The sequence below is a fragment of the Oryx dammah genome, unplaced genomic scaffold (genome assembly GCF_014754425.2).
Source record: "Oryx dammah isolate SB20612 unplaced genomic scaffold, SCBI_Odam_1.1 HiC_scaffold_16, whole genome shotgun sequence".
NCBI classification, from domain to species: domain Eukaryota; kingdom Metazoa; phylum Chordata; class Mammalia; order Artiodactyla; family Bovidae; genus Oryx; species Oryx dammah.
Window position 1 is genome coordinate 46,739,856 of NW_024070200.1, and position 26,625 is coordinate 46,766,480.

General features: G+C 50.1%; 1 protein-coding gene and 1 long non-coding RNA gene across 3 annotated transcripts; both read right to left on the reverse strand.

Moving 5' to 3' along the window:
• Positions 1–2,568: 2,568 nt before the first annotated feature.
• LOC120875619 lies at positions 2,569–6,118 on the reverse strand. Of its 2 annotated transcripts, XR_005723999.1 has the most exons (4): positions 5,969–6,118; positions 4,403–4,909; positions 3,109–3,196; positions 2,569–2,942 (listed from the first exon to the last, which is right to left on the reverse strand). It is a non-coding gene; the product is annotated as an uncharacterized LOC120875619 (long non-coding RNA). The 2 variants fall into 2 exon arrangements; XR_005723998.1 differs by having other exon boundaries at positions 4,403–6,118.
• Positions 6,119–10,718: 4,600 nt separating this feature from the next.
• On the reverse strand, positions 10,719–25,844 carry ZSCAN2 (zinc finger and SCAN domain containing 2). The gene is made up of 3 exons (XM_040257515.1): positions 25,724–25,844; positions 23,547–24,062; positions 10,719–13,399 (listed from the first exon to the last, which is right to left on the reverse strand). Exons 2-3 carry the CDS (start codon positions 23,950–23,952, stop codon positions 11,958–11,960), a joined length of 1,848 nt encoding a protein of 615 aa, XP_040113449.1. The 5' UTR covers positions 23,953–24,062; positions 25,724–25,844; the 3' UTR covers positions 10,719–11,957.
• Positions 25,845–26,625: the final 781 nt, after the last annotated feature.

Genomic DNA, 26,625 nt, shown 5'->3' on the forward strand with positions numbered 1-26,625 from the left:
GATGCAAAACTTTCCTTGTGTGTGTGTATAGAAAGTTAGGTTCTCAGCACACATAATTGTAAAAAGGCTTTCCCCTACATCAGTGATTCTCAAATCTTAACATGCATCAGAATCTCCTGGTTAAGACAGACTGCTGGGCTCTGTTCCCAGAGTTTCTGATCAGTAGGAGTGTTAGCCAGGCTTCCCAGGTGGTGCTAGTGGTAAAGAACCTGCCTGGCAATGCAGGAGACACAGGTTCGATCCCTGGGTCAGGAAGCTCCCCTGGAGGAGGTCATGGCAACCCACTCCAGTGTTCTTGCCTGGAGAACACCATGGACAGAGGAGCCTGTTGGGCTACAGTCCATGGGGTCACAAAGAATCAGACACGACCGAGCGACTTAGCCCTCACACTCAGGAGTGGTAGCCAGGGTGTAGTCAGAGAAGCAGACCAGTAGGAGTGACTTCCACAGTACTTGTGGGAGCTGGGCCCACGGTCTCTGTGAGGCTGCTGTCTTTCCATTTATCCGCTGCTGGAGCCTGGGGCCCACAGGGCAGACAAGAAGGGGAGGCCAAGGACCAGCTGGAACCTGTAAGTTCTCGATGTGGTCATCTGGAGAAGCGGGTACACTCTAGCACTGAGCTAACACACCCCTGGCCCAGGGTTGGGAGAAGCTTAAGGAGGATCTTGGGAAGATGGAGTCGCTGCAGGCAGCTAACCAGCCATGTGCGTGAGTCACACCGCTGCACCTGTCCCATCTGAGCATGGAGCCAGGATACCTGCGACTTCCCTTCTACCCACCACGTCTCACTCAGAAAAATCTTCAGTGGCCTACTGTACCTGGAAACACAGGGGTGAACTCTGGGGCATGTGGTTCTGCCCAGACAAGTCACCACATTAAAAAGTCAACTTGGGCTTCCCTGGTGGTCCAGTGGTTAAGAATCCTTCTTGTAATGACACTGATTCGATCCCTGGTGCAGGAAGATTCCACTTGCCACAAGGCAATGAGTTTGTGCTCTGCAACAAGAGAAGCCACTGCAATGAGAAGCCTGCACACTGCTGCTGGAGAGTAGCCTTCATCCAGCAGTGAAGACCCAGCATAGCCAAAAAGAAAAAGGAACCTCAAGTTTGAGGGTGGGCTTGAGAATTTGCAGTTCATTTAAGCTCCCAGCTGATGCTCAGGGTAAACATCTGTGGACCCGCCTGAGGAGCGCTGCCCTCCACGCATGCCCAGCACTACTTTTGTACAGGATGCCCTCAGCAATCACATCGCATCTACCTGACACCCCATCCCCACCACACACTGGGTGTGCCCCCGATTTTTATGACAACTGCAAATCCCCACCTCCAGTTTCCTAAATTGCTTCTTTAAGAGCTAACACATTTCAAGGGAAGGAAGTCCTGGGGTTCTCTCAGTAATTATAGGAAGGTGCCCCAGAGAAGCCCTTAAAGGACCCAAAGGAAATCAGCGATTCACACATCAGCACAGGACCCAATCCAGTAAAACCACAGGCATCAGGAGAGGAGCCTCAGCAGTGTGGGGTATCCCAGGCAGAGGGAACAGCACAGAAAAGACAGAAGTGGGAGAAGGTGCAGCCCCAGCCTGGGGAGCAAAGGAAGTTGGAAATAAAGCTGGGAACCTGGGCTGCAGCTGATCCGCAGTGGCCCCACGTGCTGTGCCGAGTTGAGCAGGGAGTTCCCCAAGGGTTCAAGTGGCCGTGGGATATGTGGGTGAGGGCCGCCTCCACACAGGAAGAGCAGGGGCAGGTGATCCGACGCTCACACCCAGGACAGCCCATCTTTACGGTTCATTTTGGTGTAACCAGTCAATAAGTGGATCAGATTTTCTCTGCCCAGTGTCACTCTTAGACTTGGGCAAAATGGATGCCATGAACTAAGCCAGACACAAAAGGAGAGATACGAGTTTCCACTTACATGGGGAACCTAAAACAGACCAATTCATAGACACAGAAAAAACAGAATGGTGACCGCCAAGGGTGGGGCTGGGGGGAGGCGGGAATGGGGAGTTACTGTTTAATGGGTAGAATTTCAGATTGGGATAAGTTTTGGATTTGGATAGTGGTGATGGTTGCACTTAATGCTCCTGAACTGTACACTTAAAAATGGTTAAAGCGGTAAATACTATGTTATGTATATGTGTCCGTGCATGCTAAGTTGCTTCAGTTGTGTCTGACTCTCTTTCAACCTTATGGACTGTAGCGTGCCAGGCTCCTCTGTCCATGGGATTCTCCAGGCAAGAATACTGGAGTGGGTAGCCATGCCCTTCTCTAGGGGATCTTCCTGACCCAGAAATCAAACCTGTGTCTCTTAAGTCTCCTGCACTGGCAGGCAGTTTCTTTACCACTAGCGCCAGATGTTAAAGAAATATCATGAGGGCAAGATCTAAATAGAGAAAGAAGGAAGTGACTATTACTTTTAAGACAAACTATCAATCTTAGTGTCAAGGAAAACAGTGCTATTAATACCTCAGCTATGGCCTGCCTTAAGGAAGGAGGTTTGGGTAATATTTTGCAGGCTGATGACATTTTTAAAATATTTATGTTTATTTATTTATTTGGCTATGCCAGATCATAGTTGCAGCATGCTAACTCTTAGTTGCGGCTGGTGGGATCTAGTTCTCTGGCCAGGGATTGAACACGGGCTCCTTGCATTAGGAACACAGAGACTTAGCCACTGGACCACCAGGGAAGTCCCTGTTCTTCAGTTTTGACAGCACATGGGAATCATCTGAATTGGTCTGGGGATATGTACCTGTTTTGAGAATTAGTCCACAATAGTTTAACCCTACCTTGTGCCTTTCCTACCAACCAGGCCTAAAATCGGTACCCACACCTTACCTGCTGGGACCAGTGATGTCTCACTCATGTAAGGAGCAGTGTCACAGGCTTTGCTGTGGAGTTTTACAAAATCTGCCAACCAAGGTGCTTCTTCCCTTTGAAGGTGCCTGCTGAGGATCCCACAGATTCCTGTGCTCAGCTTCAGTTTATATGCCACACCCTCCCAGGGAAAGGAGCTGTACCCTTTTATCCCACTTCCTGTAATCACGGGGGTTTCACACCCACCCACAGAAGGGTCCCTTCTCCCTCCCTCCCTCCACTGCTGCTGCTTACCGCTTGCTCTTGTGGGAGGCTCCCAGTTCTACTATAGGGCTGCAATTCATTTGGTCTTCTGGTCTGGCTGTGACATCATCACCATGACCTGGAACAGATACACGGATTCTATGCTTGCTTCAGATGGATGTTTAGGGAACCCAGTACTGATCCTGAGGATTCCTTCTCTGAATCCCTGTTCAAGGACTGGAGAAGGTAAAAAATTCTGTAGGCACTAAAAATCATCCCAAGACATAAAGAAGCAAAGAGGCAGGAAGGCTTTCCTGATGGTCTAGTGGTTAAGAATTCATGTCAATGAAGGGAACATGAGTTTGATCCCTGGTCTGGGAGGATTCCATACGTCACATAGAAACTAAGCATGTGTGCCAAAACTACTGAGCCAGCACTCTAGAGCCCAAGAGCCGCAACTACCAAGCCCCTGTGCCCAGAGCCCATGCTCTGCAAAAAGAGGAAGCCTGCACACAGCAACGAAGACCCAGTGCAAACAAAACTAAATGAATTTTTTAAAAATATTTTTTAAAAAAGGCAGAGGGGGAGCTCAGTCTTACGTAGATCACTGCAGAGGCAGTGAGGAGGGTGGGTGTGGAAGACACCAGAGAGAGAATATCTGGAACCCAGGCCCACTGCAGTCTGTCCACTCAGCTTTCCTGGGGCTGCTTCTGCTCACTTCTAGGCAAAACTGACAATGTAGAGACGGCCAGCAGCAAAAAAAGCCATTTTGCAACAGGAACCAAAGGTTCAGTGAAGTTAGTAAAGCCCGGTGAAGCCCCTTGCTTCAGGCTGGCTCCTGCTGAGTGAGAGCTATTCTCCAAAGAGAAAATAGCTTATGCATGCTCCTCCTAGATCAGAGAGGCACTCACTCTATTTTAAGCAATTTTCTTATTTAACGGCAGGGACTGACACTCAAGAGTACCCAATATTGTGCATTCTCTGAAGAGTCAGTCTGAAAGGGACTTCCCCAGTGGTCCAGTGCTAAGATGCCATGCTCCCAATGCAGGAGGCCTGGGGTTCAATCCTTGGTTGGGGAACTAGATCCTACATGCCTCAACTAAGAGTCTGCATGCCGCAACTAAGACCCACCACAGCCAAGTTAATTAATTTAAAAATGTTTATGGGAAAAGAGTCAGTCTGAAAATGGAAGGGAAGCTGTAGCTACCAGTCCCAGGGAATGAGCAAATTCCACATTGATACCAAGAAAAAAGTTTATGCATCATCCATATATTGCTGACAACCCAAGGTAGCTTTCTCACATTCCTCTACTTTAACTACTCAGAACTAAGTTCCCATATCTCACCTGCAGCTGCTGTCTTCCAGGTTCTCTTTGCAAATCTTCCACCAGGGCCACTGCCTCCTGTCCACTGTGTGGATGCTTCTGTCTAACCCAGATCTGGATCTCCTGGGGAAGATCAGCCAGGAATGGTTCCAGGACTAGCAACTCTAGGAACTGCTCTTTCGTCTATCTCTCTGGTCTCAATCACTGATGACCAAGCTTCCAGAGTTGGATGAGGGACTCCTGGAGTCCTGCTGCTTCTCAATAGCAGAAATGCCAAAAGCACTGGCAGGCGATCTCTGGTTCAGGGACATTCCCTAGAAGGAAAATTTCCTGTTCCCTGTGGGAATCTTCTTCCAGCTTCATTATTCAAAGTCCTTCCTGTACTCGAGTGTGGATTTGTTTGTCCACAGCTACAGCCATTGTTCAGATCAGAGAGAAACCCTGCGGCTGTGCTCTGAACTTCAAACCTCTTCCTTCACTTTCTTGAGAAGCCACTTTCAGATAGGAATTGAAGTAGAACTTGAAATTCTAGAGCCAGAGACATATATTACAGAGTGAACTCTAGTGAAAACCACAAGGTTAGCCCAGTAAGACTGAGGTGATGAAAATAGTCGTCCTGTTCCTCCCCACACCCCACCTTGCCTGTGCCATGTCCTGATGCCCCGAGCAGTCTGGCCCTCTGTCACTGGCTTCCCCTCTGGGGAGGCAGCTCCAGAAGTTTGACAGGAGGGGTCAAGGGCTGGTGATCTGGTTGGAAAGTAGGGGAGTGTGAAGCTGTTTTTGCATAGCAATTTACTTTACACCAAGAAAATGCCAGTTATCCACACTGAAGAATGAGGATGGGCGGATGGCGAAAATAGGAACGAAAAACTGCCCACCCTCCCAAGCCACTGGTCTTCAAAGTGTTGCCAAGTACGTGCGGTCCGAGAGCCAGACGGGCACCCAAGGTGGCAGCACCTTGGAGAGCAGCGCCTGACTGGAGCCCGCTCTAAGCTTCGGAGGTTCGATGGTTCCAGCCCTCAGCTGTCCTTCCCACCGGCTGGGTTCTCAGATTGGGGCGGGGGGGCCCTCTGGGGATTCCTTGGTCCCGGCATCATAACTCTCCCAAACAAGGAGAATTACCCTGGTTATTAAGGTTACAAGGTGTGAGAGCAAGATAATGTGATCAGACTCAAAGGATGTTACAGTTGGAAGGAAAGTTGAGATACTCAGGCTTCCACTCCCTCAAAGCTCCCAGTCGTGGCTCAGAGACCCCCAGGACCTTGCCGGAGGACACAAAGTTGGCCGGAGATGGGCAGTCTGGGGACGGCGGAGGGGGTGTCTGACCCGCAAGAGCGTGACTTTCACCGGAAGGCTACTCTGCTCCGCGGGCGACCTTCTCTGGAAGCTCTATGGGGTAAACGCAGGCCCTGCGGACGGAGCTGCCTCGTCGGCTACGGAACTAGAGTCGTCCCCGCCAGGCCTGGTGGACAGCGAGAAGGAGAGCGCCGCCAGCATGAGGGGCGCATCCTCCCCCGCGGTCCGGACCAAACGGTCGGACCCCAGGTCTTCGCCTGGTCACGCCCAGCCCATGTGGAGAGCCCAGACCGGAGGTGAGAACCGCTCCCGTCCGCCGAAGCCCTGTGACCACCACCGGGGGCCTGACTCCGCGGCACCTTCTCTGTGGCCACACAGTCCCTACACGACACTGCCACCCCGAGAAAGGACCGCAAGATACCACATTTAGGACAGCGACTAAACGCCGGAAGCGGAAATGCAAGTTCCGAAGGAGTCGGGCTGGCTGAACTACATTTCCCATAGGCCTCCGCCAGCGTCTGCCGACTGACAGCAGCATTAACCAATAATCTTTCGGAGTGGCTTGGGCGCCGTTTATCGATGCGAATCATCGATGACGGGTGGGACTTTCCTACACGGAGATTCGGGTTGCTGAGCCACAGCTGTAGTCCACGCAAGTTGGGAGGTTGCGGTCCTGCGTCGTTTCTCCCATCCCCGTGGGAATTTGGGGAGGTGGCGGCTTCTGGTCTTACTTCGCCTTGGGAGGGGGGGGGGGTTACTGATACAGAGGGACCTTGGCAAAGCATTTCCCTTACAGCTGAAAGCGGGTGTTTATCCCTATCTAATCCTATTATACAGGTGAATAAACCCTGGCAGCTTGGATCCAGTTCTCAGGGTGGCGCCGAGACCCCAATTCAGATGTTTTGCCATTTAAACAAAGTGCTTTTCTGGCTGCCCACTGTAGTAATGCTTCACCACTAGCCTCCCCTTTGCCCCCCTCTCCCCATGGTCCTCATTTCCCCAGGGCACAGTCCTGGGTGATTCAAGATGACTATCATTGAGCTTATTCATTTAACAGTCCATTGTAGAGCATATCCTTTGGGCCAAGAAAAACACTTCTTCCTCTTGAGTGCAAACTGGCAGACGGTGCACTTTCTAAAGTGGAATGGTGAACAATCCAAGGTACTCCAAAGCAGTAAGATTAAGTGCTAAATGGAGTAGCTTTCAAAGTAAATGACTGGAAGGAAGTACTAGAGAGCAGCTGGGAGAGCCCTGGAGGAAAGAAGGTGCACCCTCAGGGAAGAGGGTTGGGAATCTATACTTTATAGCTTTGCTATTTCTGGCTGTTCTGCATGGCATGTGGGATCTTAGTTTCCTGACCAGGGATCGAACTGGTGCCCTCTGCACTGGAAGCATAGAGTCTTAACTATTGAGCCACCAGGGAAGTCCCTCTCAGCATATTTTATCTGATTTGGTGCGGACAACAAATTTTGTGTAGTAGGTCTCACTCCCTTTAACACATAAAGGGTCTTAAATTCAATGGAAGGTGGGTGAAGATATGATTTCCCCCTCGGGAGGGGCAGCCTGTGGTGGGGTACAGGACAAGAGGGGCCCTATCTGTAGAGTCCTAAATCCAGCTGCAAGTCTGGCTCATGGAGATTTCTTCTAGCCTCTTGGATCTTAGGAACAAGAGTTCCAAGAGGGCTAATGTGGAAAACTCAGCCCAGTGCTATCAGGGTGCACACACCTAGCTTTCCAACCAGCCCAGCCTAGAAGTTCCACAGAGCTGCCTCAGGGACCAGCAAAGAGGGGCAAAGACCCAGCCCAGGAGAGAGCTTTGGTTCCCACCATGCAGTCATCAGAGCATCTCTGCTTTTACCTGTTCTTTTTTAAAAATAACCTTAAAAATTAATTGAATTTTGGCTGTGCTGGGTCTTCGTGGCGGCACTCGGTATTGTGCAGCACTCTCTAGTTGCTGCACAAGGCTTCTCATTTCGGCAGCTGCACGTGCAGGCCTCTAGTTGTGGCTTGTGGGCTTAGTTGCCCAAAGGCTGCAGCTCCCTGGTTCCCCACTAGGCTCTGAAATCTTCTATCTCAAAACCTGAGCATCATCCATGCAATTCTACTTCCACTTCCTCTATGGCCATGTGCTATGTTATCAAGAGGGTGAGAGAAAGCAAAGACTTTAATATCTACCAACAGATTTGAAATAGCTTCACAAGGTCAGACAACAGGGAGGTTATAATGGCCCGACATTTGAAAAAAAAAAACTCCATGTCTGTCTTTGAGAGACTGTGGGAGGGGGGCAAGCCCAGCACACGGGGCCCCTGCCCAACTCTCTGGTTATGAGACAGACCTCCCATCAGGTATAGAGGGTTGAGGAGGGTGACCCCCAGTGATGGGCAAGAAAGGGTCAGTTACAGCAGTGGATCACCTTGACGCCGGGGAAGAAGACTGGAACGAGTACCCACTATGCCGATGTTAATGTTTCCTTGTTCTTTCCATTTGTTCTTCTGGGATTTCTTTCAGCTTTAATAATGCAGTGGGGGGACTTCGCTGGTGGTCCAGTGGTTAAGACTCTGTGCTTACAAGGCAGGGGCTCTGGTTCAATCCCTAGTTGGGGAACTAAGATCCCACCTGCCACGTGGCATGGCAAAAAAACCTTTTTTTTTTTTTTTAATGCAGTGGGGTTATTTGACTTCAGTAGAGTGGTTAAACGACAAGTGCTGGGCAAGTTCGGAGAAGGCAATGGCACCCCACTCCAGTACTCTTGCCTGGAAAATCCCATGGATGGAGGAGCCTGGTAGGCTACGGTCCATGGGGTCGCCAAGAGTCGGACACGACTGAGCGACTTCACTTTCACTTTTCACCTTCATGCATTGGAGAAGGAAATGGCAACCCACTCCAGTGTTCTTGCCTGGAGAATCCCAGGGACAGGGGAGCCTGGTGGGCTGCCATCTATGGGGTTGCACAGAGTCAGACAAGACTGAAGCGACTTAGCAGCAGCAGCAGCAGGAACGGCAGCAGCAGCTGGGCAAGTTAGAAACTGAACCTCTCCTCTGGGTCTCCAGGTCCTCATCTGTAAACTGGGGATAACTGACTACCTCACAGGGTGGTTGTCAGGACTCAGACCTGCATGTAGAGCTGATCAGCATGCTGCCTGTGCAGAGTAATCTTGCCATAGACACTGCAACTCTCAGCTTTACGGGTTACTGCAAACCAGAAATGCAACTCACAGGGAAGGAGAAATCCATGGGAAACAAGAGGAAGTCTCATGATGACCTGCCTCAAGTTGTAAAATCTCTAATAATAAGAGTGAGGGTGTGTGGTTAGTGGCACGAGTGTGCCCAGAGCCGGGTCAGTCCTGCTCTCGACACCCCATAGGCGCTTATATTCCCAAATGGCTAAGAATTCTGTAGGGCCTGGTTCCCGAATGGCTCTAAGGGATTGAAAGGAGGAAGTCTTGGGTGACTCCGAGGTTTCCGGGTTGGGTGAGACATAGTGGATGGCGGTGCTACTCACAAAAAGGAAATTCACCTGTCACCAGCACGCTGGTCACAGGAGATCAAGGGAGGCAGGTGGGGGCGTGAATTCTGGACTCACGAGTCTGAGGCTCTAGGAACACTAGAGGGAAGTTGCAGGAAGGAGCCAGTAGAAAGGGAGAGACTAGAAATCGAGGGAGAAAACCGCAGAAGAGCAAGGTCCTGAGCTCTGCAGGGAGGTGGAGGCGAGCGGCAGGTGGACGACCGAAAGTCCATCTCCAGGCTGAGTCCTGAGGCGCGGAAGTGGCAAGGTTCAGAGAAGTTTGCTGGTTTGGGGGCGGGACGCTGAGGGAGGCCACACCAGGCAGGCTGAAGGTTCTCAGAGGTGAGCAGAGGCCTGGGGGCTGGCATGGGCCAGAGGGTACAGGGTGGTCGTTGTGGGGCCACGCTGAGGGCAAAGCAAATAAACCATTTATTGTAGGTTTTTAATCATCCCACGGCTGTCCTCATGAACTTAGAAACAAACTGGTAACAAAAAACTTGGTCCCTAAATATATGTACCTTGAAGGGGAGATGGTCTGTTAGAGACATGTCTGGCAGAGGGAGATCTGCCCAGGGGGTGGGGGCTTCTCGATGTTTTTTAGGGCAACAAACTGTGTCCTTCCATCCAACACACCTGCCACACAGACCCCTCTCTGCCTCTGCAGACTCCCTCTAGCTGCAAGCAGGACAGGAAGCCAGGGGCTCTCAACCTTTCTAGAAAACCACCATCTGTCATTTTCCCAACCTGGTTCCTGCCTGATTGATTCTGCAATTCTAGCTAATCTTGTTTGCTTTTTATTCCCAGGGTATTTTGTGTCTCTACCAGGTAGGGAGGAATAAAGAAGGAAATTTACTTAGATTTAAAAAGCTTAGTATCAATTGTTTTCTCAAGGTGAGACTTGAAGAGAGCCACCATCTTCTACAACCCAAATTCCAGGGCGTCACCAAGGAAACCCTCCCGGTCCCCCTCCCTTACAGGCAGGGCAGATCTTGTCTGTTCCCAGACGGACGGGAATCCTTCTCCCAATCAAGCGGCATGACGACGCGCAGCAGAACTGCTTGTTCACGGCCTCTCCCCAGCACCCCGCACGGCGACGGTACACACCCCCTCGGTACAGGTTTTCTCAGTAAGTGAAAGAATGGAGCCAGCGATGGGGATCTCACAGCCTAGTGGTTTGGTGTAACAGCTGCTGCTGCCTAAAGCTTCCTGTGTCTAACCTAGTCGATTCCGAATGGAGATGATACCTCCTTGGGAGGCCATCTGGCACAGGAACCAAAGCTGGGGCTCCAGGCGTCGGTTGACAGGCCAGATGCAGCGTTGGCAAAGGGCAAGTGGAGAGGTGTGCACACTGGTCGAACACATGGCACCAGGTTTGCCTTAAAGCTGCGCTCTTTGAAGCAAGTGACCCTTTTCCCTCTAAAGGTCTTGGACCACTTCTGGTCTGAGGCAGGATGTGAGCGGGTGGGTGGGGTGGGGAACTGAGACGTGGGTTTTCTAACACTCAAGGTTGGATTTTTAACACGTGAAAAGACAAGACTTGGGCAAAGAATGGGACTTGACTTTATTAGGTGATTTGGAGCAGCCACCCTGTAAAAACCAAGGTGCGTTCTGAGTGCAGACCCCATGCGTAGGAGAAAAAAACCTGTTTTTACCATCCTCTTCCCTCCTAACAAACCCCTTCACCTGCTATCATCCTGTCTTGACTGTTTCACGGCCAAGAACAAAGCCCTGGGAGCATCTCAAGATTAAGGGAGACACCTTCTCTTGATTCAAGCCCAGATTTCTCCAGGCAACAGACGATGAGGCCTCAAAATCAACACTGCCTTAAAAAGAATGCTCTCTGTACACAAACGCTACCAGATGGAATTCCAGACCTGCATACATAAGACAGAAACAAGTGCACAGAGTGATGATTACGGGGCCACGGATCTGGTGGGTAAAGAGGCAAGGCCACCCTGCAGAGTGCAGGACGATTACCCTGAAGGAGACAGAAACACCATCCGCCAGGGGGAGGCAGCTGGGGGCTCTGATGACACCTCACACTCAAAAACTGAAACCCTGCAAGAGTAAGTGCGCCCCTCAACCCCACAGCCGACTTACCCCAGGACAGTGAGCAGAGACGAAAGTAAACACATCACTTCTCCGTTATGCCTTCCCTGGCAGCCCTGGGAAACCTATCAATGGAAAGGTTCCCGGCTAGACTCCCTCGTGTCTCCGTGTTCCTGATACTTTCTAGGAAAGGACTTTACCTTCAGGCGGATGACTCAGAACAGGAGAAGCCCTCCGCCTTGACCCGAAATCCAAACCCAGGACCCAGAGGCACGAAGAGCTGGTTCTGCCAAGGCAGGGGGCCTGGGATGCTCGCAGCTCGGGTGAAGGGACCTCAGCCCAGCAGTGGCAGCAGAAGGGCCAGGTCTGGGGCCTCTCTCTGAAATGAGGGCCGCGCTGCCTTCCGCTGCACATGGAGAACTATCCCCCCCCCCGTTCTATCAAGGGGAAACTGAGGCACAGAGGTTCAGGAGAGACAGAGCCAACAGAGTCGAGAAGTGTCACGGGAAAAAGACCGAACTTCCCGAGCTTCCCTTCCTATGCTCGGTTCTTGGCGTCTGACCGCTAATGTGAGGGGATCCTAGGAGTGAGGGTGAGCAGGGGTTAAGATCCTGGCAACAAGCCTTCAGGAGGAACGGCTCCTCTAAAGACACATCCCTGCGTGGGGGCAGGGCGGCTGGTCCCTTTCCCGGGCCCCCCGCCCCTCATGCTGCCTCCCTCTGGCCTTTCAGTAGAGCTTCTCCTTCAGGTGAGTTCGCTGATGGGTGATGAAGTTGGAACTGTTGCTGAAGCCCTTGCCGCACTCGGGGCACTTGTAGGGCCTCTCACCCGTGTGGATCCGCTGGTGGATGATGAGCACCGAATTCCAGCTGAAGCCCTTGCCGCACTCGGGACAGCGGTAGGGCTTGTCCCCCAGGTGGGCTCTCTGGTGCATGACCAGGATGGAGCCCCGGCTGAAGCTCTTGCCGCACATGAGGCACTTGTAGGGCTTCTCGCCCGTGTGGGTCCGCTGGTGCACCACCAGCTGGGAGCGCTGGCTGAAGCCCTTCCCACACTCCCCGCACTTGTAGGGCTTCTCGCCTGTGTGGATCCGCTGGTGCTTCAGGAGGTTGGAGCTCCAGCTGAAGCTCTCGCCGCACGTCCGGCACTCGTAGGGCTTCTCGCCCGTGTGCGTGCCCTGGTGGGCGATGAGGCTGGAGCTCTGGCTGAAGCTTTTGCCGCACTCCCCACACTTGTAGGGCTTCTCCACCAGGTGGGTCCGGCGGTGCGTGGCCAGGTTGGAGCTGCGGCTGAAGCTCTTGCCGCACTCGCCGCACTGGTAGGGCTTCTCGCCCGTGTGGGTCCTCCGGTGGGTGATGAGGGCCGAGCTCTGGCTGAACCTCTGGCCGCAGTCGGGACACTTGTAGGGCTTCTCGCCCGTGTGGATCCGCTGGTGCCTGATGAGGTTGGAGTTGTAGCTGAAGCTCTCGCCGCACTCCTTGCACTCGTAGGGCTTCTCGCCTGTGTGGATTCCCTGGTGCGTGTTCAGGCTGGACCGGTTGCCGAAGCTCTTGCCACACTGGGGGCACGAGTAGGGCTTCTCGCCCGTGTGGGTCCGCTGGTGCGCGATGAGGTTGGGGCTCCGGCTGAAGCTCTTGCCACACTCGGCGCACCGGAAGGGCTTCTCGCCCGTATGGATCCGCTGGTGGGTGATGAGGTTGGCGCTCCGGCTGAAGCTTTTGCCACAGTCCCGGCACTTGTAGGGCTTCTCCCCGGTATGCGTGGTCTGGTGCCTGCTGAAGTTGGAGCCGTCGCTGAAGCTCTTGCCGCACTCGTCGCATTTGTAGTATTTCTCGCCCGTGTGGGTCCGCTCGTGGGTGATGAGGTGGGACTTTCGGCTGAAGGTTTTCCCACACTGGGGACACTCGTAGGGCTTCTCACCCAGGTAGGTGCCCTGGAGGCCGATGAGCTGGCCAGCTTCCCTGCCCGGGGCGGGTACCACCCCGTGGTCCTTCCTGGGGGTGTTTCTCTGGGGCCCCTGGGGGTTGCAGTCTCTCTCCACGTCACTTTCCCAGTCGGACTGAGGGATGCCTTCCCCTTCCTGCACGTCTGAGAACATCTCATGGGACTCGACGTCCTCGAATATGTCCTGGTTAGAGCTCTCCCCATTTTCACTCTGGATCTCAAAATCTGAAACAATGAGGAAAAATGTGCAATTTGTACTTAATTTCCTGTAATGATGAGAAAAGAAAACCAAAGGGGAGGGGCTTCCCTGGTGGCTCAGCGGTGAAGAAATCCCCTGCCAAAGCGGGAGACACGGGTTCAATCCCGGATCCAGGAAGACGCTATAACTATTGAGCCTGTGCTCCAGAGCCCCGAGAGCTGCAACTGCTGAAGCTCTCAAGCTCGGGAGCCTGTGCTCCGCAACAAGAGAAGCCACTGCAGTGAGAAGCCCACGCGCCACAACCAGAGAGCAGCCCCCATGAGCGGCAACTAGAGAAAAAGCCTGCGCAGCAATGAAGACCCTACACAGCCAAAAATAAACACAAATAAAACATACTACTTACTAGAAGAATTCTGGAATCAGTTTCAAAGGAAGTCAGTGCTCAAAAAGGCAGAGAATTCTAAACACGATTCAGTTTTGTGTTTTTTTGACATGGGACTATTTTTTAAGTCTTTATTGAATGTGTTACAATATTGCTTCTGTTGTATATTTTGGCCTTTTGCCCTTAAGGCATGTGGAATATCTCCGTTCCGAGACCAGGGATCAAACCTGCACTCCACTCATTGGAAGGCGAAGTCCTAACCACTGGGCCACCAGGGAAGTCCCACTATTCCATTCTGATGGTCTCACAGGCTACAGAATAGCATCTCGATTTAATGGGTATTTCCCTGGTAATCTGTAAAACGGAACATCTTTTCTTATGGATATAATTCGTTTTTATTCATTTCTAAATTGCCAGGTCATATCTTTTACCTGTTATTCCACTGGGTTGATTTGGCACAGGAGGGCCTAGAGGAGCCATCCCATGTTGAAGGTCAGGAAGGGCGGCGGTGAGGAGATACCCCTCATCCAAGGTAAGGAGCAGCAGCTGCGCTTTGCTGGAGCACCGTGAAGAGACACCCCATGCCCAAGGTAAAAGAAACCCAAGTAAGACGGTAGGTGTTGCAAGAGGGCATCAGAGGGCAGACACACTGAAACCATACTCAAGACCAGGAGCTGACTGTGGCTCAGATCATGAACTCCTTATTACCAAATTCAGACTGAAATTGAAGAAAGTAGGGAAAACCGTTAGACCATTCAGGTATGACCTAAATCAAATCCCTTATGATTATACAGTGGAAGTGAGAAATAGATTTAAGGGCCTAGATCTGATAGATACAGTGCCTGATGAACTATGGAATCAGGTTCATGACATTGTACAGGAGACAGGGATCAAGACCATCCCCATGGAAAAGAAATGCAAAAAAGCAAAATGGCTGTCTGGGGAGGCCTTACAAGTAGCTGTGAAAAGAAGAGAAGCGAAAAGCAAAGGAGAAAAGGAAAGATACAAGCATCTGAATGCAGAGTTCCAAAGAATAGCAAGAAGAGATAAGAAAGCCTTCTTCAGCGATCAATGCAAAGAAATAGAGGAAAAGAACAGAATGGGAAAGACTAGAGATCTCTTCAAGAAAATTAGAGATACCAAGGGAACATTTCATGCAAAGATGGGCTCGATAAAGGACAGAAATGGAATGGACCTAACAGAAGCAGAAGATATTAAGAAGAGGTGGCAAGAATACACAGAAGAACTGTACAAAAAAGATCTTCACAACCCAGTCACGATGGTGTGATCACTCATCTAGAGCCAGACATCCTGGAATGTGAAGTCAAGTGGGCCTTAGAAAGCATCACTACGAACAAAGCTAGTGGAGGTGATGGAATTCCAGTTCAGCTATTGCAAATCCTCAGAGATGATGCTGTGAAAGTGCTGCATTCAATATGCCAGCAAATTTGGAAAACTGAGCAGTGGCCACAGGACTGGAAAAGGTTAGTTTTCATTCCAATCCCAAAGAAAGGCAATGCCAAAGAATGCTCAAACTACTGCACAATTGCACTTATCTCACATGCTAGTAAAGTAATGCTCAAAATTCTCCAAGCCAGGCTTCAGCAATACGTGAACCGTGAACTTCCTGATGTTCAAGCTGGTTTTAGAAAAGGCAGAGGAACCAGAGATCAAATTGCCAACATCCGCTGGATCATGGAAAAAGGAAGAGAATTCCAGAAAAACATCTATTTCTGTTTTATTGACTATGCCAAAGCCTTTGACTGTGTGGATCACAATAAACTGTGGAAAATTCTGAGAGAGATGGGAATACCAGACCACGTGACCTGCCTCTTGAGAAATCTGTATGCAGGCCAGGAAGCAACAGTTAGAATTGGACATGGAAAAACAGACTGGTTCCAAATAGGAAAAAAGAGTACGTCAAGGCTGTATATTGTCACCCTGCTTATTTAACTTATATGCAGAGTACATCATGAGAAACGCTGGACTGGAAGAAACACAAGCTGGAATCAAGATTGCCAGGAGAAATATCAATAACCTCACATATGCAGATGACACCACCCTTATGGCAGAAAGTGAAGAGGAACTAAAAAGCCTCTTGATGAAAGTGAAAGAGGAGAGTGAAAAACTTGGCTTAAAGCTCAACATTCAGAAAACGAAGATCATGGCATCTGGTCCCATCACTTCATGGCAAATAGATGGGGAAACAGTGGAAACAATGTCAGACTTCATTTTTTGGGGCTCCAAAATCAATGCAGATGGTGACTGCAGCCATGAAATTAAAAGACGCTTACTCCTTGGATGAAAAGTTATGACCAACCTAGATAGCATATTCAAAAGCAGAGACATTACTTTGCTGACTAAGGTCCGTCTAGTCAAGGGTATGGTTTTTCCTGTAGTCATGTATGGATGTGAGAGTTGGACTGTGAAGAAGGCTGAGTGCTGAAGAATTGATGCTTTTGAACTGTGGTGTAGGAGAAGACTCTTGAGAGTCCCTTGGACTGCAAGGAGATCCAACCAGTACATTCTGAAGGAAATCAGCCCTGGGATCTCTTTGGAAGGAATGATGCTAAAGCTGAAACTCCAGTACTTTAGCCACCTGATGCGAAGAGTTGACTCATTGGAAAAGACTCTGATGCTAGGAGGGATTGGGGGCAGGAAGAGAAGGGGATGACAGAGGATGAGATGGCTGGATGGCATCACCAACTCGATGGACACAAGTCTGAGTGAACTCCAGGAGTTGGTGATGGACAGGGAGGCCTGGCGTGCTGCGATTCATGGGGTCGCAAAGAGTCAGACACGACTGAGCGACTGAACTGAACTGAACTGAGATGCTCGTATAGAGCAAGATTTCAACTCTTAGCTGCTACACTGCAGGCTTTGTTGCAAATATTTCCTCCCAGTCTCTGCCCTGGCTTTGAACTTTCTTCACAATATCTTTTTAATATAAAGGACTTTTGTTTCCATGAGTCCAATCTAGCTTTGATGACTTGTTTTAAGATTAAGAAGTCCTACCCCACTGCAAGATTCCAAAAATACTCTCCTATAGGTGACTTCAGATGGTTTACAGTATAGATCTGTAATTCACCCGAATTTACTTCTGTGTAACTTGTGAAGCAGGGCTCTATTTCTGTGTAGGTTACGAAGCAGAGATCCACTTCTAGATTTTTCAAAAGGGTCGGACCACTGTCCAAATACTACTGAATTGCCAAAGGACCCTTATTGGTTAGCAGACAATTACAACACATCCTAAACCAACGGTTCTTGCATTTTCCTACCCTGACCCAGGCTCTAGGCTCACATGGAATTCAGAGGGCCACATGTGTCCCCCTGCCCAGCCAGACGCCTCTGCTTTCTCTCCCATACTAGAAAGCATATCAGAATAGAGTAAGTGTGGAGAAATTTGCTGTCAATATGGGGATGAGTGTGCATGTGCTGTAAGTGAACAATGAGATCACTGGTCACAGACATCAGTGCTTTAGCGTGTTAGGCTCACAATTCTTGTAAGGTCCCTCCCACCTGACTGTGACATACCGCTGGGTCTCAATACCACGGTCAGAGCCACTGGTTTGAAATGCAGAAGTGGGTCTCTAATTCTCATACAGCTGATGCCCCAGTGGGATTCTCTCCATCAGGGTGCTGCCTTGGCGAGCCTGGTGGGAACCCAATAGCACCTAAGTGGCTTGGACCATTGTTCCCCCTGAACTCTGACTGCTTGAAAGACGAAGTGCTGGTAAAAACAGCAAGGAGCTGTTATCAGTTTAAATGAATGACTGCCAAATAGTTTAGTAATAACGTTACATCTCAAGAGTTCTGTGTGGTATACATTTCAAGTAATTTAAGTGAATTAAAAGTGATGTTGTTCTGAACCTGAGAATTGTGGCTTTAAGAAGACATACACCTTTATAACCCTACACTGCTCTCTACTCTTCTTATTGACAAGAGAGTGTATGGGCTCCCTACTGGATCAGTGGTAAAAAGTCCACCAACCAATGCAGGGGACATGGGTTCAATCCCTGGCTGGGGAAAATTCCATGTGCTGTGGGGCAACTAAGCTCATGTACCGCAACTACCGAGCCCATGCTCTAGAGCCTGGGAGCCACCACTACTGAGGCCAAGTGCCTAGAGCCCATGCTCTGCAACAAGAGAAGCCACTGCAATGGGAAGCCCTCGAACCGCAACTAGAGGAAGCCTGCACAGCAACAGGGACCCAGCACAGCCCTAAATAAAATTATAAAAATGTATTTAACAACAGCGTAAAAGATGATAATACCCATTGAGTTTGCTAAATATAAACAAAGAATTAATACACAGCTTCCAAGAGTGAAAACCTAAGAGCAGGTGCTTTCGGGGCTTCCCTGGTGGCCACTCCCAATGCAGGGGGCCTGGGTTCGATCCCTGGTCAGGGTACTAGATCCCACATGCCACAACTCAAGAGTTTTCATGCAACTAAAGATCCCGTGTGCTGCAACCAAAACTGGGTACAGTCAAATAAATACCTAAATATTAAAAAAAAAAAAAAAGGCATAGGTCCTCTCTTGCTGTACTAAGCTGCCTGGCCTGACTTGCCTCCCAGCCTGCGAATTCTCCCAGTCTTACCCAGTCTCCCTTTTGAGATTTTGGAATGTTCTGCTAACTTTGGGCTTGACCCCCATTATGTTTTAAAACACAAGTTTAGCTTGGCTTTCTCAAGAGAAAGGCAGATAAGCCCGGAATGATGAAGCTATCCATCTGCCTCCTTCATTGACCCAGCAGTTGTTTCTCCACACAGGAAATATTCATTTTTCTCACTCCGACAATAATGAGTCTCCACTATGTGTAGGGCACTGTACTGCATACTGTTGTTTTTTTTTTTAATGGAAAAGACAGGTTCCTCGACTTTGGGGGATTTTATAAGCGCCTAGAAAAAATAAGATGAGGACCGATACAAACAGAAAACAAGAGACTTCTCTGATGGTTCAGTGGTTAAGACTTCACCCTCCAATACAGGGGGTGTGGGTTCCATCCCTGGTCAAGGAACTAAGATCCCACCTGCCCTGCAGCCAAAAATTCAAAACATAAAACAGAAATAATATTGTAACAAGTTCCATAAAGACTTTAAAAATGGTCTACATCAAAGAAAAAAAAAATCTTAAAATAATACATGATACAAAGCCAAAAGAGAAGGAGAATCTGAATGTTCCAGGGGCGATGACTTCAAGCAGAGGTGACAGAGAGGCCCTTAGGTCGTGGATCTAGGGACGGGGAAGAGAGGCCGGAAGTAAGCACGGCTTTATGGAGCAGGTAGGTGTCCAAAGGTGTGTACTCAGAGGATGACCATCACACTCAGATGGAACAAGGCCATTCCAAGTCACGATTCAGCAGCACAGGTGAAAGCTACAAGCACAGGCTATGTTCAAGGAACAGCATGATCTGAATGCAGTGAGGGGATCAGGGGAGGACCAGCCAGGGGCCACCTGGGCCAGGCCACAAAGGGCCATGAGTGCGAGCAAAACAAAAAGGTCATGCTTGATCTGGAGACACCAGGGGACTAGAGAGGATGTGCAAGCAGAAGTGCCCCATCGCTCAGGTAGGACTGCAGCAGCTGCCATGCAGGCGGGAGAGGCTGAAGGCACGTTCCCTCTGGACGCTCCTGCCAGTCTGGTGAAACAGCAAAAGCCTGAATGAGGGCTGGGAATGGAGTTCACAGCAACCCACTCCAGTATTCTTGCCTGGAGAATTCCATGGACAGAGGTGTCTGGAGGGCTGCAGTCCATGGGGTCGCAGAGTCGGACACAACAGAGCAACTGAACATGCATGCACAGGGATCAAAAACGTCCTTGGGAAACGCAAAGAGAGATGAGCTTCACCTCATAAACCATTAATATAAGGGACTTCCCTGATGGCCCAGTAATTAAGGATCTGCCTTGCAACACAGGGGACTCGGATTCAAGCCCTGGTTGGGGACCTAGGATACCACACGCAGGGGGGCAACTAAGCTGGAGAGCCGTAACGACTGAGCCCAAGTGCTCTGGAGCCCACGTGCCACAACTAGAAAGTCTGTGCACCGCAAGGAAGATCCCGTGTGCTGCAACTAAGACCCAATGCAGCCAAGTTAATTAATTAGTTAAAAAAAAGAAAACATCTGTTTGTGAGCCAGATAGCAGGTTCTCACCAGATCTGATGGCACTTGGATCTTGAACTTAAGAGCCTCCAGAACTGTGGGAAATAAATTTCAAAACTATTAACACAGGTCCAGTCTCAACTGAAACGACAAGATATTTGATCTGGGAACACCCAGAGGTGCCTGCTAGTCAAATATTAAACAACATGGTCTAACCAGGTCTTAAAAACATGCTGGGTAAAAAATGTGACCAAAGGTCCCAGGCTGGACAAACAGACTAGAGGTCAAGTGGTCTTATCCTGAGGACGTGCTTGACAAGGGATGGAGATCACTGCAGAGGTTCCTCTGAGCAATCACCAGGCAGGTCAGGAACACTTGTTGAAGAAATGAAAACCAATGAAAATGACCTCAAAGGCAGAAATCAGAGCACTGACAAGCTGCTCAGTCTGGACATTCTCCATCTGGGACGTCCCGTGAAAGATGAAACAAAGCCCCTCCAACAAGCCAAGTGGGGAAGGCGGTCACCATGGGGGCCAGTCATTGCGTCAGAGATGCCTGGTGAGGCGTGACCCCCTGCTGTGTGACTCCAACTGCACAACAGCCCAGGGGCTTCTCCTCAGCCCTCTGGCCTCTCTTTAGCGTCTGACTCAAGAGCCTGACATTCATCACAGACTTGTTACATCCGTCAGAAAAGTAAACAAGGTTTTTAAAAAGGATGAGAGGCTTTTGCTTTTTTTAAACAGGAAGAGTAAAACTAAAAGTTATTTTTCAGGGTCAAAGACCATCTGGGACTTTGCTTCAAATAAAACCTGGGGTAGGGACTTCCCTGGTGGTCCACTGGCTAAGACTCCATGGCTTCCCAATGAAGGGGGCCCAGGTTCTGTCCCTGGTCAGGGAACTAGATCTCGTACACCCCAAGTAAGAGTCTGCAAGCCACATCTAAGAGCCAGTGCACCCAAATAAATGAATAAATAAAAATAAATATTTAAAAAAACCCTCTGAGATCCCCCCAAACACATGTGGAAGCAAACAGACTGGAGTTTGAATCCTGGTTCCACCATGAACCAGCTCTCAAAGAAGAGCTTGACTTTGCTGAATGTCCATGTCCCCTCATCTGTTAAATGATGGTCCCACACACTTCACGGGATTATTAGTGAGATGGAGGTGTAAGGTGCTCAGTGCAGGCCTAGGCTCACAGTGGAACCTCCATGACCACCCTCTTCTCCAAAGTACAGCTTTATTCACACCTCCCAAGTCTCTGGGCATTGTTACAACTCCGCCTCTAAACCATCTTCCCTTCCCAGTCTTCTGAATCCTCTAGACTAGATGCTACTGAATTAGTCACCTCTGTCTTAAAAAAAGGTTTTTTGGGTCATGTCTCACAGCATGTAGGAGAAGGAAATGGCAACTCACTCCAGTATTCTTGCCTGGAGAATTCTGTGGACACAGGAGCCTGGTGGGCTCCAGTCCATGGGGTCGCAAAGAGTCAGACACGACTGAGCGACTATCACTCACTCACAGAATGTAAGATCTAGTTCCCTGACCAAGGACTGAACCCGTGGCCCCTGCATTTAAAGCAAAGAGACTCAAACAATGGACTACCAGGCAAGTCCCTAGTCACTCAGTGACCCTACAGATGAGTCACCTACAGTCCTCATCTGTAGCCCCTCTTTCCAATACCCTACCAAGAACTAGGACTTTGCATCTCATTTGTGATGAAATGATTAAGAACATGAGCCACGTCCTCAGACCCCTGAGCTGGCATTCTTGTTCAGCCTCATACTGGGGGCATGATCTTAATGGAGTCACTTATCTTCCCCGGTGATGACAATCCTGCTGATCTCTCAAGGTGGTGAAATCTATGTGAGTTTTGCATATAAGATGCTAGGCACACTGCTTGGCCCACAAAGAGGACCCATCAGTGCTGGCTGGTGTCACCATGAGCTCTTTCTCACACGGCCCATCTCCTCCCCTTCCCTTGCTGTCCCCACCCCGTCACTGCACACCTAGCGTCCAGGCGGCTTCCCAGGTGCTCTCCCACCTCTAGCATAAAACCTGAACCCTGTCGTTGAGCTCAGCTTCCTCCCCTGCCCCTGGGGCCCTGGTTAAAACCTGCTGAGGCCAAAGCCTCACCCACCCTTCCCCCAAACCCTGCTTCCCACCACTTTCTAAAAACACACTTTCCACTCCAATCCGCCAGTCTTCCTCACGGTCAGTCACCGGAATGGTCACCCGAATGATCTCACGGGTCCACTCTTCCAGGCCTCTGCTTAGCACAGCTCCTGGAATGCCACACCCTCCCTACCCCCACACCTTTCCAAACCCCCCACCAGCTCAACCCCTGCTCAAGGGTCACGTCATTCAACAAAGCCTTCACTGACCTTGCCTCTCCTCTCTCCTCCAACCCTTTTCCCTGAACCCCTGCAGTTCTCATCAGCACAAAGGTAGCCACCGTTTCCCTCGGGTCCTGAAACAGTCCTTGGGTTACAGGTGGCAGTTGTTGTTCAGTTGCTAAGTCATGTCTGACTCTTGCGACACCATGGACTGTAGCCCACCGGGCTCCTCTGCCCATGGGATTTCCTAGGCAAGAATACTGGAGTGGGTTGCCACTTCCTTCTTCAGGAGATCTTCCCGACCCAGCGATCATGTCTCCTGTACTGGCAGGCAGATTTTTTACCACTGAGCACCTGGGAAGCCCAGGGGCACAGGCAGATCTGCAGTACACATTTGGTAATCAAGGCAGCCCAGTTTACAGCTGAAGACCAGAAAGGAGGCAGGGTGGTTGAATGGCATGCATGGGTCCCACAGTGCAATAATAAAACCAAAGACAAATATATTAAGTTGCAAAAAGCTCCAGTTTGGAATTACTCTTCTAAGAGCCCAAGATGACTTTATACCAGAGACTAAGTCCCTAGTTATTAGCTGGCTTACTCGTCATTTATCATGATTTCACAAAAAATAATCACTTAAAAAAAATAGGATTTGGTTTATCTAATTGCTAGAACTGAAAATATCTGGAAGTGTACTGCACAACAGGGTGAAAGTGCCAAGAGCTGGTTTATGGGGTCTTCAGTCCCTTTCCTCATCACCTCCATCAGCTTCCCAACCATCCCAACTACAACACAAACAACAACGGTGCTAACTATGTAACTGTAGCTCCAACGGTAGTCCTGTGCTTCCCTGGTGGCTCAATGGCAAAGAATCCACCTGCCAATGCAGGGGATATGGGTTTGATCCCTGATCGGGAACATTCCACACGCTATGGAGCAACTAAGCCCATGTGCCGCAACTACCAAAGCTCTTGTGCCCTGGAGCCCAGGCTCCGCAACAAGAGACGCCACCACAATGAGAAGCCGGTGCACCGCCACCAGAGAAACGCCCCCGCTCGCTGCAACTACAGACAAGCCTGAGCAGCAACGGAGACCCAGGACAGCCAAGTAGGGAAAAAAAAAACAGTCCTCTAAGCCCTAAAAACTACTCTTATTACTTAAAAGAGTGATTTCTTATGCTGAAATTCTGGAACTGTCACTGCACACAACCAGGGCATTTGGGGTGACAGCGTGTTGATCACCTGCACACAGACTGGAGGGATGGGCTGACGGGGACTCAGTTCCTGGGTGCCACCTTTTCCTCCTCCACAAACACCACAACCCCTCCCACCCCCTCCCTATGAGGCTCTCCCTCTCACCACTGTCCCGAAGGGTCTGGGTCAAGTCCTCCACCAGGGCCACCGCCTCCTCGCCACTCTCAGGCCGATGCTCCTGCAGCCAGGCTTGAATTTCCCGGGGCAGCACGGTCAGCATTTGCTCCTTGGTGTGCATCTCTGGCCTCAGCCAGCGCCGGCAGAGCTCTCGAAGGCGGCCGAGTGCCCCCTGCGGCCCTCCGGCCACATCCTCGTGGGGGCTGCCCTTGCCAGCACCCTGGGGAAAGGGCTCGGACTCAGGTCCATCTTCCTGCAGCACAGCTTCCTGTACCCAGGAGTCATCCTCCAGAATCACTGTGGCCACCTCCTCCTCCTGGCTGTCTTCCTCCCGAGGGAGGCGGACTACAGGACTCCGCGGAGCGGTTACTCTCGGCCCCTCTGAGGCCATCATCCACGTCCTTGGGTTGGAATCACTCAGGCTTCTGATCTTGACCTTCGGTCTTCTCCAGGCAGGCTCCCTGAGAAGACAGCACCCTTCTCCAGTTTCAACAAGTGGTCTGGCTAAAAATGAGAGAGAGAACTAGGATCAATAACTAAAAGGTCCTAAAACAATTTAACTCACAACAGCCCAGGTCAGGCCACCAAGTGATTCTTACATCCACAAATCAGAAGTTTCCTGTCCCTCTTAAAGAAAAAATGGCTTATTCCTAAAAGCATCTCTGTGGCAAGAGAAGAATCACAAGCACAAAATACAGTGTTTTTCTTCCCAAAAGACCAAAGCATGAGTATGAGAAATTCAAAGCCCTCGAAAGAACCCAGGACAGAGCTATCCTGCTCTAAGTCAGTTCAGGTTTGCTGCAGAGTAAGTGACCTTGACCTAACATACAACTCAGTCACACAATCTCACAGACTAAATAAACAGATAAGAACACCCATCCTACTAATCTGAAAGGAACGTCTTAAGAATTTACAAAGGATCAGATGTCAAGGCACTGTGAGCCTCAGTGAAAGGAAGGAAATATCTCAACTGCATTATTATATTTTAAAACATGATGTTTTAAAATGTTCATATTCTTAGATCCAGCCATGGCCCCTCAGGAATTTATTTTTTTAAATAACCATTTTTGCTAAATTTACTAAATATTTGCAAGGACAGACAACCGTTTCTAATTGCAAAAAAAATTGACACCTTAAAATCCAGCAGCAGGAGAATGGCTAATTATGGCACATCCATACAGTAAAATGTACTAAAAACTACACTGATGATGTAATAATGGCTACGTTTGGGGGGGGTGGGGGTGAAGTGGGGGTGGGGGGTGGGGGTGGAGGGATGTTACTGAAAAGGGGCCCAAAGGAGCTGCAAATGTTTTATGTCTTGATTTGGCAATGGTTGCATAAGAGCATACATATGAAATTTAAGATTGTGTGCTCCGATGTATGTATTTTTAAATATAAAAAATTATGCTGGCAATAATTATTAATCACTAATGATTTAAGATAATCCTCATAATTATGAAAACTAATGAATAAAAACAAAACCAGCAAGATAAACCACAGACACAGTATGACCCCATTTCCTTTTAAAAATGAACACATACACAAGAAAAAAAAAAAACCTGGATAGAAATTCTACAAAATGTTGAGAGCAGTTATTTAAAACAAAGACTAAAAGGCAATGAAGAATTTTTAAAAATCATCACTACAGCATAAAGACTCAGAAACACTCCCGGGAAAACTTTTTAAAAAGAAGAAAAAAGAAAAGCCAGTGGAAACACTAAAGCTCTCAAACTGTATTCACCAAATGGCTAGAAGAAACAGCTATAACACAATTCTTAACTTAGGGGGTGGGGGGGGCAGAAAAACCGTTCCCAGACAATTTAAGCGTTGTCCCACTTGGGGCCAGACACGCCCCCTCAGAAGCTCAGTTTCCCCATTTTTAAAATGAGCTGCGCGGGATGTCGTCCACTGTGCCTTTCAGTCTAAAGCCTGTGCCCCTGGCAGGATGTACAAGGAGCTCGCCGCTAGGGAGAAGAGTTCAGGTCGGCTCCCTGAGCCCGACCGGGCGCCTAAGCTCGGACAGCCCGGAGCCCGCAGGACACGAACACGGCCCCCGACGCCCCTCCCCCAGCAGGGCTGCCCGCCCTGGCTCCAGGCCCGTTATCCCCTGGCTTCGGGCTGCTCCCCCGGCCAGCGCGGCTCCGGCTCTCTGTCTCCGGGCTCACCTCTCCAGAGACCGGATGCCGCTTCCTCAGTCGCTCCACGCGCTAAAGCGCCACCGGGCACGGTCCAGCCCCTCCGGAGTCGCAGCGGCTCAAGCCCGAGGGGCACCGAGAACAATGGACGGGAGAAGCCCGCCCCCCCACCGCGCTCATTGGCCACCGAGAACGGTCCCTGGAAACTCTGCTTTCCCATTGGCGAATACGGACCCAGCCTGGCGGCGGGAGGGAGGCTAGGCCGAAGGCATTGTGGGAGATGTAGTCCTCAAGAGCCGACGGCGACCTCGGGCCAGGGAGCAGAGTTTGGGGATTTGATAACCTGCGCAGTGCGGAAGGAACCGAGGTGGGAAAATCCACCGACTGGCAGTCAGGGCCCCAGACCTGTGACCTGGGACAGATCACTCCACTTCTTTATGTCCTCCAAATAGTGGTCTATAAAAAGGGAAAGTTGGATGAAAGCTTCCTTTCAGCTGTAAACTGTGTGGCAGATAATTTTGTTAGGCCCTTCGATAGCCGAAAGCGGCCCCTGAATAGGAAAAGAATCTGCACGGAGAAGTCCCTTCCCGCCCAGCCCGGCGCCCCTCCCACAGCCGGCCCCCCGGCTCGCACCTGGCTTCTGGACACCCTTTTGTTTACGCACGTGGTGTTCCTGGGTCAGGAGGAGAGCTTTGTCCCGCCTCTTCTGCCGCGGACCTCCCATTCTTTCCTCTGTTTCCTCCTGTATGGAACCTGCCTCATCATACCGTCCTAGGCGGAGTCACCGCCCCCAGCACACCTGCTCCATGTCTCCTTGTTATTAATAGTTATCCCAGCCTTACTTATTATCAATCTCGGCACTGGGGGGCTGAGAGTGACAGATTGGCCTCTCTTATGGGGTTTCAGTGGCTGGCACTGTCCACTTAAAAATT

What these genes read in the sequence shown, in the direction of transcription:
- ZSCAN2 (XM_040257515.1), bottom strand. Translation starts at nt 23,952, where the DNA reads ATGATGGCCTCAGAGGGGCCGAGAGTAACCGCTCCGCGGAGTCCTGTA. An exon ending in CCAGACCCTTCGGGACAGTG is followed by an intron (nt 13,400 to 23,546) that starts GTGAGAGGGAGA and finishes TCATTGTTTCAG; the next exon opens with ATTTTGAGATCCAGAGTGAA.